Source organism: Aquarana catesbeiana, linkage group LG12 (assembly GCF_042186555.1).
Source record: "Aquarana catesbeiana isolate 2022-GZ linkage group LG12, ASM4218655v1, whole genome shotgun sequence".
Lineage (NCBI taxonomy): Eukaryota > Metazoa > Chordata > Amphibia > Anura > Ranidae > Aquarana > Aquarana catesbeiana.
Window position 1 is genome coordinate 243,213,884 of NC_133335.1, and position 14,883 is coordinate 243,228,766.

The 14,883-nt window shown below is 46.6% G+C and overlaps 1 protein-coding gene across 1 annotated transcript; it reads left to right on the top strand.

Moving 5' to 3' along the window:
• The first annotated feature begins 6,721 nt into the window (after nucleotides 1-6,721).
• On the top strand, nucleotides 6,722-10,062 carry LOC141113739 (E3 ubiquitin/ISG15 ligase TRIM25-like). Its single transcript, XM_073607026.1, has one exon. The coding sequence runs from the start codon at nucleotides 6,763-6,765 to the stop codon at nucleotides 8,344-8,346; it is 1,584 nt and encodes a 527-aa protein (XP_073463127.1). The 5' UTR covers nucleotides 6,722-6,762; the 3' UTR covers nucleotides 8,347-10,062.
• Nucleotides 10,063-14,883: the final 4,821 nt, after the last annotated feature.

The window sequence follows — 14,883 nt, forward strand, 5'->3', positions numbered from 1 at the left end:
GGGAATTTAGGGGGAAGCAGGGGGTAAGAATTGTTCCAGGAGGAGAAATTTGGGGCATATGTGTTTGGGGGGGGGGGGGGGGAGGAGGATTTGTGCTAGGAAGGGGGATTTGGAGTAGGAGGAGAAGATGTGTATTCAGAGGGGAAGTTTTAGGGGTGCAGGAACTGTGCTAGGAGGAGTATTATTTTTTTTGGGGGGGGGGGATTTGAAGAGAGAGCGGATTTGAGCTGGGAGGTGGGATGGGGGGGTTAAAGATTTGTGCTGGGAGGGGCATTTCAGCAGGGGGTGGATTTGTCCTGGGAGGAGGGGGTAAGCATCCTGGCACATAATGTTGATACATGTGGGTGTGTGTGTGTGGAGGGGGGGGGGCAGTTTGGCACACTTGCCCCGGGCTCTAGATGGCCTTGTCCCGGCACTGATGGGACGCACTGGACACCCAGCATAAAGAACAATGGCAGGAAAGGTGTCCAGTGCGTCCCCTCAGTGCCGGGACAAGGTCACCTGTGCTTCTAAGGAGGGGTGGGCCACCTCCAGGCATTCAGTACCTGCCCTCTATCTATCCATTATTATACCTGTGCTTCTACTATGGAGGATCCCAAAAATGTACAGTTAGGACTGCAGGAAATATCGGGGTGCAGTGAGGCGGCTCTGCAGCTTATGCATGTATTTGCAAATGTGTGCAAACGAAACCCCCGGTTTTTAACGCATACTGGTAGATAGGAGAATTCGGTTGGTTGCAGGCTGGCTGGTGAGTTGAACTGGGAATTTTCTTTGGTTTTCTTTGACATGCGTTGCCCTTCCATGTGCTCCTTAGTCCAGTTATAGGTGGGGGGCAGGGGGGCATTCATTTGTATGGTTCATAGAAGTCCTATAATAAGCAGGTTGGGGTTTTTTTTATTTTTTTTTTGTGTTTTGTCTTTTTTTGTCCAGCCAGTAAATCTCTTGTTTTTCCAATGCTTATAACAGGGTGACAACGCTGTTCAGTCTGCAGTAAAATTACTGAGTGGTCCTAGATGGCCATATGGTTTTAAATGATCTTCCTATTGGAAATAGTAATTTTCCAAAAAGTTTAAAATTAAGAATTTAAAAAAATTTTTTAATCAACTATTTTTTTAAATGACTTAAAGGCAAACTCTGGTATATATCGTGTGCGCATGCAGACCATGTCTCATGTTCAAGCTTAAATAGGAGCCTAACATGGAACATGGTCAGAAAGGGGTTCGCTTTTAAAAGTGCGAATCCTGGCTCCCCGTAATAAATATGTTGCTAGTCTTCATGTGCAGAACGGAAACATTTTGTTTCGGATAGATCAGTTATGTTACCAATTTTGTTGATTTGTTTTGGAATTCGCTGAGTTTCCTTTAGATTTTGCTTCATTTATTAATTTTCTAACAAAAATTTTCGGAACGATTCGGATCGGTCGAAAAATGATCGACCGATTCGAATTCTGTGTGAAGAAATAGCTGGCTGTTAAGCAGCGGGCCGAGGAGCCGGCCGCCGCGTCCTTAACAACCGATGACTCATCAGCTGTCAGCGGGCTTCCCCCCCCCGACAGCTGAAATGTCGTCAATAGAAAATTCAGGGAAAAAAAACAGCGTGGGCCCCCCCCCCCTCCCCCCTTCAATCCATACCAGGCCCTTCGGGTCCCGGCCCGCTGCCTAAAGTGATTGTAAAGGCAGAAGGTACATTCTATGCATTAAGATAAAAAGCCTTCTGTGTGCAGCAGCCCCCCCTCACCCCCCCCTCACCCCCCTAATACTTACCTGAGCCCCCTCTCTGTCCAGCAATGTCCATGAGTGCCCCGGGCCACCCGGGACTCTCCCTCCTGATTGGCTGAGACACAGCACCATTGGCCTCCGCTTCTGCCAATCAGGAAAATAAGAAAGGAATGTGGGGCTTTAAATGAGGCAATGGACTTGTGGAGGTAGAATGGTTGGTAAACATTATTTATTTGTAACAATAGTATACAACACGTAAAGTATTTTCATATATATATATACATACACATGCACACATGGCATGAACATTATGGATACATATTTTTCAGCTTGGCAGCACATGAGAAGTATTGAATATTGATAAAAAGGTATAAATACAAACATGTAACATGTCATGGAATCAGCATTTGGCAACAGGGTGAAAAATATCAATCTTAAGCATCCCATGGAAACTCGACGCGTTTCATGGCTATATGCCATTCATCAGGAGTTGGGTACAGAAACGAAAGGTTGGCTAAAGCACTGTGCCGGGCTAGCATCGAGAGAGATGGGACCCCAAAATGGTTGTCTGTTCTGGGGCTGAGGCAAGGGACCCCGCCCCAGCCATGAAACGCGAGTTTCCATGGGGTGCTCAGTCAGGTCTGGCTCATGATCTAGTTACTGGCCCTTATATACCTTTTTATACATTTAAAATTCATTGGGTACTATGTAACCATTTATGTGTATCTTTTCTCGTTTCTACAGCAGCTCTGTTGCATATGGTGTACATTGCCTGTTATTAGGAACTATCTTGTATTATATCTACAATTAATCCTGCCCAAGATTGATATTTTTCACCTTATTGCCAAATGCCGTTTTTATGACCTGTTACATATTTGTATTTATATCCTAATCGCCGAATTACCAAAAATTTACCAAAAATTTGTCAGAATTTGTATTCGTACCGAAACGAATTGCACGCGTGTTGCTAGCATATGTAACACGACCCCCCCGCTGGGGCTGCTGGCGACTGGCTCCCCTCCTCCTCCACAGCCAGGCAACACGCATTCTCCACTTTCATCCAAACACGAGACGTCAGTCCCTCGGTTTTGCTTTTTGATGTTTTATTAGGGGTAACAACTTGGATGGGTGAAGGAATTTATGGGATGCCCAACTTGAGTCAAAGAACAAAAAAAGAAAAAAGAAAGGGGGACAACTTCCTTCTTCTGTACAAAGAGACCCCGAAGTGTTTCCTCTCCTCAAACAGCCCTTCGTAGATTCGTAGAAAAAGTCCATTACAGACTCGGAGCTCCCGGTTCCTCTTGGAAATCGCACACAAATTGAAGCAAACTGCCTGCAGGAATGTATCCTCTCCTTGTGCAGATCTTCTCCCAGCTACACTGCCTGCAGGCACTACCAACCCTCCTGGCTCTTCTGAAGATCTCCCATGACAAAGGGGTTGGCGCTGTCCTTTTAGAAAGTTTTCTACACGTGGAAGTCTCTCCCTTACAAAAATCCCGGGGTGTGCTGATCTACTCACTTTGTCCTCCTTGCTCCCACCGCTCTCAGGCAAGATACCAAGTCCAATTGCTCTGCTGAATGGATCTCCCTGAGCCCAGCCTGGGGATGGGGTCTCTCCTAAACCTAGAAGACCCCTCCTAGGCCTCCCGACAGTCTCCTCAGCACTCCCTCTTCCACCTGACTCTTCTGCTAGCATGACTCCTCCCATATTTAAGGGCTGGCCTAGCCACCCTGCCAGGACAGTATGCATGGGTATTGGCCATGTTCCCCTAAGTATACATATCAACCCTCTCGGCCTCCGGCCACTAACTTCTAGAAGTTACCCCAAACTTCCGGAACTGGGGACAGGCACCAGAGACCTGCTTCTGTGAGTTGCCCAGCCTGAACTGCAGTAAACCCTGACCCAGATTCAGCGGCGGCTGGTGTTTTTTCTTTGGGGGGGGGGCAAACAACCACCCCCCCCTCGAGCAGCACCCACCCCCCCGCTGTTTGCCGGTCGGTCCAGCACTTACCCCATCGGCGGCAGCGGTGGTTGGCAGGCAGCATGGTGCATCGGCTCTGTGCCCTCTCCTCCATGGCGGCTTCCAGTTCCTCCCCTCCTCCTCCTAGGCGTCCAATAGGATCGCCTGTCCTTTCAGCCAATCAGGTGACCGGTGTCAAAAACGGCTTCCTGATTGGCCGGGAGGAGGACCAGTGTTACAACAGCGAATACTCATTCACTGTTTTAACACACCTGGGTGGGATTGGAGCGCACTCTCTGTGACCCGAGCCCACCCTATATTGAAGTCTATTAGAGCCTCTGGCTCTAATCGGTGCTTCAAAAAAACAGCCTCCCCCTCCCTGCATTGGAATCCATGTGCCGGTGTCCTAAAAGGATGGGGAGGCGGCGATGGACAGGGGGGGCGGCACTCGTGCACGCCCTTAATGAACGGGCTGCCCCTGCCCAGATTCCAGACTCATGCTTACCACGAGTCAATACATTTGCATGCACTAAACCAATAGCACACTAGAGGGTGCTACACTTAATTTATCCTGGCCATTGAAACAAATGAATTCTCCACGACCTAATGTGCCTTAGGTGCGTTTAGCAGCTTTTAGTAGCGTCCATCTTTTTTTTTTTCTGCCCAAACTCTGCTGCTCCTGGACCCACTGGCAGTGGGGGTTTATTTCTGCCCCTAGGAGCAGCTGTAAAAACGTCCGGATATGTATGAGGCCTTAAAACAAAGAAAACCTCTCCGAGCCCTACAAACATTAATGAGGAAAAAATGAAATGCATCAAATCTTATTAGCATTCCCTTCTTTCATGAAGGGGTTAATCTTTCTGTAACGCCCTCCTAGCTAGGTGCTAGAGCGAGTGTATATAAAATAAGTTTGTGGGATACTCCTCTTAGATTTTTGGATAAATATTTTTGTAAGGGCATTTGCCCAGGCCAATGAGGACATGGCCTATCTTTGGGGGGGGGGGGGGGTAGGGCCCTTCTAGGTAGGTGCTAGAGCGAGTGTATACAGTTTTTGGGTTTCTCTGCTTAACAGGGAGACAGCTAGGAAAATTCAGGTGCTGTTTGCTTAAAAATTAACTCAATTTTCATGGGGGAAAAAAATGGCAAATAAAGAAAAAATAAAATAGCGTTTACAAATTGCGATACAAGTCATGTTGTAATCGAATGTTATTAAAAATGACCTTTCCTTTTCAATCTGCAGCCGCTGTCATTTTCTATAAATGCAAAGCAATATGGCTACCTGGAGTTGTTCTGTACATAGAATGTGTGCTGACCACTCCTCAGAAACATCCTTTCCTGATCTGCGATTGGCTCACCAATTTTCCCAGAAGTCTGCCTAAGATACAAATCAGTTTTCAGGCATCCCCTGCAACAAAAATGTCATTTTTGGTGAGATATTTCCAGTAGGAACACGTCTAAAGGGATGCAGGCCCAGCAGATTTCCTCATTAGTGCTCTGAAACCCTCCCATTAGACCCACTCAGCGCAGAGGCACAGACAAACACACAGGGATTTCTTCAGAATAACACAAGGTAGGAATCTGCAATAAAGTTTGTTAAAATTCAATACAATGTACAGAGATCACCCTGAGGGGAATGTTATTTTTCTCAGCAAAAGTGGAGTTACGCTTTAACAGAGAGCGGTGATTTTTTGATGATCTGCTCGGTGTGCTCTGCTGCTGCTCATGCTGTCTTGAAGATTTCACACAGGTCCTAAAGTAATGAGACATATTGGACAGTGGGTGGAAACCTAGCAGGGGAGAGCATGGATGTATATACAGCCCTGGCCAATTAGAAGAGAATGTGCCCCAAGGAATGCTGGGTACCCGTATTCAAATCTGAAGGGCACATGGGCTCATGGTCCGGTCTCCCTCTGAGAAAGGTCCAGGTGTGTAGGAGGCTGCTGCCTCTCCCCAGCATTGGCTACCATGCAGCCTCAGGTGGCCGACCCGAGGGCCTGAAACCTTGGAGCTACAACCCATGGTTCCTTTACAAGCTGACTGAGGGAGGAAGTCTGTGGATCTGCTCTGGTATTTATGGTATAGAGTGTCGCTTGGAAGTTGGAAGGAGGCTACCAGCTATCCCTGGACATTTTTCTGAGTACAGACCCCCCCATGGCAGAGGTGTCAAACTCAATTTCATCATGGGGCGCATCAGCATTATGACTGCCCTCTTGTATCTGTAAGATTAGATGTCCAGCGCATCCCCTCCCCTTACATTAGATGTCAAGAGCCACCCCACCATCAGAAGTTGAGTCCCCCACTCTCCCTTACATCACAGTGCACCCCCCTTTCCTTATGCTGCTGCTGGGAAGAAGCTGGGTGCATTGCTTGAAAGCAGAAAGTAGGGGTCTGGAGGGGGGCTGGAGCTCTCCTGCAGCTGTCGAAAGGTGCGAGGGCCACAGGAAATGGCCTGGAGGGCCGGATTCGGCCCGCGGGCCTTGAGTTTGACACCTGTGCCCTAAGTGATCCCTGAGACTGAGTGTGCTTCTGAAATCCCCTTCTTGGTCCTAGAAGTCGGCATACTGGGTGTGTGAGCTAAAGGGGACACTGGCTAGTGTCCTGAAAGAGACAAAGCCCATTGAGTTCCTTCTGCTACAAAGGGGCTCGTTTTTTCCATACAGGCGCTGTATGGTCCTGCAGATAATCTGCTGCTCAGTTCTACAGATAGAGTTGTCCTCACTTGTGAATAGTTGATTTGGAGTATCCTACTGATTCCCTTCTCCTATCCAAGTTCTCCAAATAAAACATAAAAACACATCCCCCTAGACGGGTCATTGGAGACAACGAGTGGACGAGTGTGTGCACCTGACTGTGTGAAAATACCGTGTAACTGGCTGGGGATTCATCAGTGGGAGACCCGGGTACAAATATTCAAGCAGCTCCTGCGGGGGAGTAGTGCTACATTTCCATGAACTTTGTTCTCTGACACTAACACACTAATATATGTCCTGCAGGCACTCTTCACCTACAGCAAAGAATGAGGAAGGGAATGGCACTCTAATCTGAAAAGGAAGTTTCACTTTCATTTCTTGTTCTTTGTCACGATGGCGAGTCTAGATGTGAGAGACGAGCTCCACTGCTCCATCTGCCTCAGCATATTTGCGGATCCTGTAATTCTGCCATGTGGACACAACTTCTGTAAGGTCTGCATTAAATGTGTGCTGGAATCACAGGAGGGGTCCCGAGTTTACTCCTGTCCCGAGTGCAGAGAAGAGTTTCAGGAAAAGCCTGCCCTGCTGAGGAACATAACCCTCCGTAACATAGCCGAGCGTTTTCTATCTGCTCAGCCCACTCAGGAAAAGACCGGGGTCCTCTGTACTTATTGTGACTCTTCTGTTCCTGCTGTTAAGACCTGTCTGCAATGTGAGGCTTCTCTATGTTGCAAACACTTAAAAAAACACAGAAACTCTTCAGAACATGTCTTGGTGGATCCCACCGTGTCCCTGGAGAACAGAAAATGTCCCACTCACAAAGAGGTCCTCAAGTACTACTGCACTAAGGACTCTACCTGCATCTGTGTGACCTGCAGGCTCGATGGAAACCACCAAGAACATCAAGTGGAGTCACTGGACCAGGCCTCTGAGAGGGAGAAGCAGAACCTGAGAACGTTTCTTCAGAATATGACCTCTAGCAGAGCAGAAACTGAGAAAACGGTCCAGAGGTTGCATGCACAGATGAAATGTGCACAAGATAAAGCAGCGGGTAAAACAGAAAGAGTCACTGCCATCTTTACTGACCTCAGGACCCAACTGGATGCCCTAGAGAAAAGAGTCCTCACTAGAATATCCAAACAAGAAAAGCAGATGACCTGTTCCATCTCACAGCTGATCCAGCAAATGGAATTAAAGATGGACGAGTTGCTTAGAAAGATGCAACGCATTGAGGAGCTGTGCGACTTGACCGATTCTCTGACTGTCTTACAGGAATTAAAGAGAAGTGAGTTTTTTGATGTTGGAAAGAAAGACCATGGAAGTGGAGAAGAGCATTTAAAAATATCCCATGCTACAAATCTGGATGAGACTGTGATAGTAGAGACAATACACGCTAAATTATCTGATATTATAACCTCCGCGGAGAAAGAGATTTACATACCATGCGGTTCCTACAAACTTGACGGCAACACAGCAGCCAAAAGTCTACGTCTATCCCAGAATGGAAAAGAGGCATGCTGGATAAAACCAGCACCAGGTTTATCATATGAAGACTCACCGGAAAGATTCCAGGACTGTTCCCAAGTTTTAGGCACCCCGTGTATTTCTTCAGGACAACGCTTCTGGGAAATGCAGATGAGTGAGTGTGGGGAGTGGAGGTTGGGAGTGTCCTGTGGGTCTATTGGTAGGAGAGGAGATCCTTCATATTTGGGGTGTAATGCCAAGTCCTGGTGTTTCTCGAAGTCCTCCAACAACCAGTATTCAGTTATACATAACAAGCAAGAAATTATAATATCTCACAATATTTCTTGCAATAGATTCAGGGTCTATCTAGACTACGAGGCGGGACAAGTATCCTTTTATGAATTGTGTAACCCCATCAAACATCTCCACACCTTCACTACCACCTTCACCGAGCCCCTTTATGCTGCATTCTATGTGTTTGGATCCAATGCCTTTGTAAGGATCACAACATAAATTATGAGTGCTCCATGCTTTGAGAGGAGGAACCTTGTCCCATGGGAGCCAATTGGCAATTGTTTAGAATTGTTCACTTTACAGTATCCACATGTTTTGTATTACGGCTACAAGGGCTTTAAAAATAATCTCTTTTTTTCACCTTGGTCCCTTTTCAAGTTACTGAACTGGCAGCAGAGCTTCGGGGTACCTTTCACAAGCCTTGCAGAGCTCCACAAGTACCCCAAAACCCAGAGAATCCATTACACAAACACGAGCAAAGTTGTACAACTCCCCCGAGTGCACCCCTACTTTTTTTTTCTATACACCTTCTGGCTGGTCATGGTGAGCATTGCAGTGATATTTGGGAAATGTATATGTGTGTAGTTGTGTAGTGTCCCGAAAATGGAATAACAGCACATATTATATTATAATTATATCTGTTCTGTAGAAAAGGCAATTCTGTTTCTTCCTTTGGTTGTTAGCCAATGGAGCAGGGCCAAGGAACTTCCACTAGAAGCCTGTTTGTAGAGTTTTCAGTTGGTAGTTCAAGATTCAGGAGCATTGGCATTGGTTTACAAGCAATGAAGTCATAATGATGATTAATATTAATTATAATAATAATAAAAAATGAACAACTAACTCTTCTAAATAATGCCCCGTACACACGGTCGGGTTTTCCGACGGAAAATGTGTGATAGGACCTTGTTGTCGGAAATTCCGACCGTGTGTAGGCTCCATCACACATTTTCCATCGGATTTACCGACACACAAAGTTTGAGAGCTGGCTATAAAATTTTCCGACAACAAAATCCGTTGTCGGAATTTCCGATCGTGTGTACACAAATCCGACACACAAAGTGCCACGCATGCTCAGAATAAATAAAGAGATGAAAGCTATTGGCCACTGCCCCGTTTATAGTCCAGACATACGTGTTTTACGTCACCGCGTTTAGAACGATCGGATTTTCCGACAACTTTGTGTGACCGTGTGTATGCAAGACAAGTTTGAGCCATCATCCGTCGGAAAAAATCCATGGATTTTGTTGTCGGAATGTCCGAACAAAGTCCGACCGTGTGTACAGGGCATTAGGGTAGAGACACTTAAAGCGGAGTTCCGCCATTTTTTTTTTTTGTTTTTTTTTAAGTCAGCAGCTACAATTACAAATACAAAATAAGGACGCTTACCTGTCCAGGGCGGCCGCCATGTCCTCACCCGGAGCTGATCTGTCCCTCGGCTGTCGGGTGCTGCCGCTGCCATCCTCGGTAAGGGAATCAGGAAGTGAACCTTGCGGCTTCACTTCCTGGTTCCCTGCTGCGCACGCGCGACTCGCGCTGTGCGATCCCACTGGTCCCTGCTGTGTTCTGGGACCCGTGTGTCTCCCAGAATACAGCAGGGGGGGGATGGGAAGTGGCGTAGATATCCACGGGTATCTATGCCCGGAAGTGGGAGCAAAATATCTGTATTGGACAGGTATCTGCTCACCCCCGAAAGGCGCCAAATGTGACACCAGGGGGGGGAGGAACCCGAAAAGCGGAAGTTCCATTTTTGGGTGGAACTCTGCATAATTTGAGGCTACAATTCATTGCTAACATTGAAAATGTAACTTTTTTCTTCTTGTTCTTTCCTCCTGTATCCTTTACAATAAAACTCTTGGAAAGTTTTTATTTTACAGCTTATTTTATAGTTTGTAAGACATAATTGTTTAATCTCTATTAAAATATATCTATAGTATACTATCTGTATAAAAAGTCTCTTTATTTTCAGCCATGTGACAGTTATTTTCAGCTGAGAGACAATGGATTTGAAAATAACTGTCACTTTTTAAAATAAAAATTTAAATGAAAATAAATAAACGGTGAAAAAAATGTAAAATAGAAAAAAATATTTGAATAAATCAACTCTTAAAAATGTGTGAATATCTTTTCATAGTCCTCTCAAAATTCAATACCAGAATAAATTGTTTTAAGGATCAATTCCTCGTGATGGTGTGAATCACTTTTCAAAGTGTGTGTGTGAATCACTTTTCAGAGTCTTAACAAATGTCAGTACACAATTGAAGTTGTAAAGTAAAGTTGTGTGAATCGCTCTTTAAAGTAAATCGCTTTTCAGAATCTTCTCCATCTGACTCACAGACCTGACAATCACTCCACCACACAGATTTTAGCTGCAGTACCTTTGGCCCTCATTCTTGGTGGCATAGATACAACAAGGTGTTGTTTAAAAGTCTGCCGCCGGCTTAGAGGGCTGAAATCAATCTCATTGCCTTCTACCATCTTCCCCAAACCGATCTCTTCTAGATTCTGCCCCGGGTGATATGACGGACTATCCCACAATTCTTTGCAGAAGGCCTTCAGTAAAGTCTACGTGCAGCAAGTCTATGAATACCTTTCACCCCGCTCTTTACAGATGATTAATTATAAGGGAATTTCCATCCTTTGCTCGGGGCGGGTTACATAACGTATTCGATCTGCCAAACAGAACGTGTAAGGAGAAGAACCCAACAATCCTGTAAGTAGGTGTGGAGGTGGTTTGGAGGTAAGAGCTTCAACCTGTTCATTTTATTTTTCATTGAGCCACATAAACTCACTGGCACTTTATTGGGTACACCTTGCTAGTAGCGGGTTGTACCCCCTTTATTAGGTCCTCCTTGCTAGTAGCGGGTTGTACCCCCTTTATTAGGTCCCCCTTGCTAGTAGCGGGTTGGACCCCCTTTATTAGGTCCCCCTTGCTAGTAGCGGGTTGGACCCCCCCTTTATTAGGTCCCCCTTGCTAGTAGCGGGTTGGACCCCCCCTTTATTAGGTCCCCCTTGCTAGTAGCGGGTTGGACCCCCTTTATTAGGTCCCCCTTGCTAGTAGCGGGTTGGACCCCCTTTATTAGGTCCCCCTTGCTAGTAGCGGGTTGGACCCCCTTTGGCCTTCATTCTTGATGGCATAGATACAACAAGGTGTTGGAAATGTTCCTCAGAGATTTTCCTCCATAGTGACCTGATAACATCACACAGTTGCTGCAGATTTGTGGGCTGCACAGCCATGATGCCAATCTTCCGTTCCACCACATCCCAAAGGTGCTCTATTGGAGGAGATGTGGTGAGTGTGGAGGCCATTGGAGTCCAGTGTAATAAGTAGTAACAGATGTCTTCTCAAATGAACAGCTGCTACTCCAATAATTGTGAAAAAACAATTAGTGAACTGTGTAAAGTGATAAGAATAGCACTAAGCCACACACAAAAAACGTTACAATCTAAAATGGTGAATAATATAAATTCTAACACGTGTGTGTGTGTGTGTATATACTGTATATATATATATATATATATATATGTGTGTTCAAACCAATTCAATCTGCAATATCCATAAAGTGCATAACAAGAACTCTATGCAACATAGTATAAAGTTTGCTGAGATAAGGTGCAGAAAAGATAAAAAAATCTGCAACAATGAAAATCAATATTGTAATAATAAACAAAAATGACAAAATATGCCAAATGAGTGAAAAGTCTTCCCTTATGTGATTATCACAAAAAAACGCAAATAGCAAACGTCACCGATATGTGATCCCTTCTCCGCTCTCTAAGAATTGGACTCACCAGATGAATAATTGGAAATATCACCTGGAGGATCGCGCTCTCCACAAATGGTCATCGATCAATTCTTCTCTCACTGATTACAGCATATCATGGGAAAGACAAAGGAGGGGGAAGGAGGCTTCCATAGCGTAAAAAATATAAGCTTAGAGAATTATGGGCTACACCTCATACCTCATCCTAGAAGATACTTAGAAATTTGGAGAAGAACAGCTGACGGACTTTAGCAGTACCAGAAGAGGACAATGAAATTCCAATAGATAAAATATTTGTCTTTATTACAAAAGGTAAAACATACTATTTCTAAAAGTAGCTCAATACATTTACTGTATAATATGTCAATTAATACTCTGATGTGACTCTATTACTGTTATGTCAAGAGGTCGACACATTTCACAATGATGGCTTCCTCAGGACCTCTGTATCTTGACCACAGATAGAGATGGCCTTAATACACATATCAACACTCTTTTGGAGTTCCCATATTTTTAAAAACATTTTATGGGAACTCCAAAAGTGGGTTGATATGTGTATAATGCTGATGTTTGGATACGGTATGATTTACGTTATGAGTTTGGATACCAATTGGTCAAGATACAGAGGTCCTAAGGAAACCATAATTGTGAAACGTGTCGACCTCTTGACATAGCAGTAGTAGAGTCACATAAGAGTATTAATTGAAATGTTATATATGTATTGAGCTAATGGTTTTCTTTTAGAAAAAGCACTGTATTTATCGGTGTATAACACGCACCCCCCCCTTAAAATAGGTGGAAAATAGGCTGCCTCAGAGGGGAAGAGGAGGGCACAAGCGCCGCCGAAATAGACAGAGCCGGATCTCCTGTGTACTCGGCTCGGTGTCACGCCCAGTCACGCCCCCTGGACAGGTCCTAGCATTGACGTCCCGGCATTGGACCGGTGTTATGTCCATCATAGGAGCCGGGCCAAGGGGCGGGACAGGGCACGACCCCGAGCCGAGTACACAGGAGATCAGGCTCTGTCTATTCCGGCAATGGCAAGGCTGCAGATGTGCACTGATCAGGCTGCAATGATGGGCAATGCTGTAGATGGGCACTGATCAGGCTGCTATGATGGGAAAGGCTGCAGATGGGCACTGATCAGGCTGCAATGATGGGCAAGGCTGCAGATGGGCACTGATCAGGCTGCAATGATGGGCAAGGCTGCAGATGGGCACTGATCAGGCTGCAATGATGGGCAATGCTGTAGATGGGCACTGATCAGGCTGCAATGATGGGCAAGGCTGCAGATGGGCACTGATCAGGCTGCAATGATGGGCAATGCTGTAGATGGGCGCTGATCAGGCTACAATGATGGGCAATGCTGTAGATGGGCGCTGATCAGGCTGCAATGATGGGCAATGCTGTAGATGGGCGCTGATCAGGCTACAATGACGGGAAAGGCTGCAGATGGGCACTGATCAGGTTTCTATGATGGGCACTGATCAGGCTGCAATGATGGGAAAGGCTGCAGATGGACACTGATCAGGCTGCAATGATGGGCAAGGCTGCAGATGGGCACTGATCAGGCTTCATTATTGGGCAATGGCGAGGCTGCAGATGGGCACTGATCAGGCTGCAATGATGGGCAAGGCTGCAGATGGGCACTGATCAGGCTGCAATGATGGGCACTGATCAGGCTGCAATGATGGGCAAGGCTGCAGATGGGCACTGATCAGGCTGCAATAATGGGCACTGATCAGGCTGCAATGATGGGAAAGGCTGCAGATGGGCACTGATTAGGCTGCAATGATGGGAAAGGCTGCAGATGGGCACTGATCAGGCTGCAATGATGGGCAAGGCTGCAGATGGGCACTGATCAGGCTGCAATGATGGGCACTGATCAGGCTGCAATGATGGGCAATGGGGAGGCTGCAGATGGGCACTAATCAGGCTGCAATGATGGGCAATGGGGAGGCTGTAGATGGACACTGATCAGGCTGCAATGATGGGCAATGCTGTAGATGGGCACTGATCAGGCTACAATGATGGGCAAGGCTGCAGATGGGCACTGATCAGGCTGCAATGATGGGCAAGGCTGCAGATGGGCACTGATCAGGCTGCAATGATGGGCAAGGCTGCAGATGGGCACTGATCAGGCTTCATTATTGGGCAATGGCGAGGCTGCAGATGGGCACTGATCAGGCTGCAATGATGGGCAAGGCTGCAGATGGGCACTGATCAGGCTGCAATGATGGGCAATGCTGTAGATGGGCACTGATCAGGCTACAATGATGGGCAATGCTGTAGATGGACACTGATCAGGCTACAATGATGGGAAAGGCTGCAGATGGACACTGATCAGGCTGCAATGATGGGCAAGGCTGCAGATGGGCACTGATCAGGCTTCATTATTGGGCAATGGCGAGGCTGCAGATGGGCACTGATCAGGCTGCAATGATGGGCAAGGCTGCAGATGGGCACTGATCAGGCTGCAATGATGGGCACTGATCAGGCTGCAATGATGGGCAATGCTGTAGATGGACACTGATCAGGCTGCAATAATGGGCACTGATCAGGCTGCAATGATGGGAAAGGCTGCAGATGGGCACTGATTAGGCTGCAATGATGGGAAAGGCTGCAGATGGGCACTGATCAGGCTGCAATGATGGGCAAGGCTGCAGATGGGCACTGATCAGGCTGCAATGATGGGCACTGATCAGGCTGCAATGATGGGCAAGGCTGCAGATGGGCACTGATCAGGCTGGAATGATGGGCAAGGCTGCAGATGGGCACTGATCAGGCTGCAATGATGGGCAAGGCTGCAGATGGGCACTGATCAGGCTGCAATGATGGGCAATGGGGAGGCTGCAGATGGGCACTGATCAGGCTGCAATGATGGGCAATGCTGTAGATGGGCACTGATCAGGCTACAATGATGGGCAAGGCTGCAGATGGGCACTGATCAGGCTACAATGATGGGCAAGGCTGCAGATGAGCACTGATCAAGTTG

Coding starts and splice junctions, on each gene's coding strand:
- LOC141113739 (XM_073607026.1), top strand. CDS start 6,763: ATGGCGAGTCTAGATGTGAGAGACGAGCTCCACTGCTCCATCTGCCTC.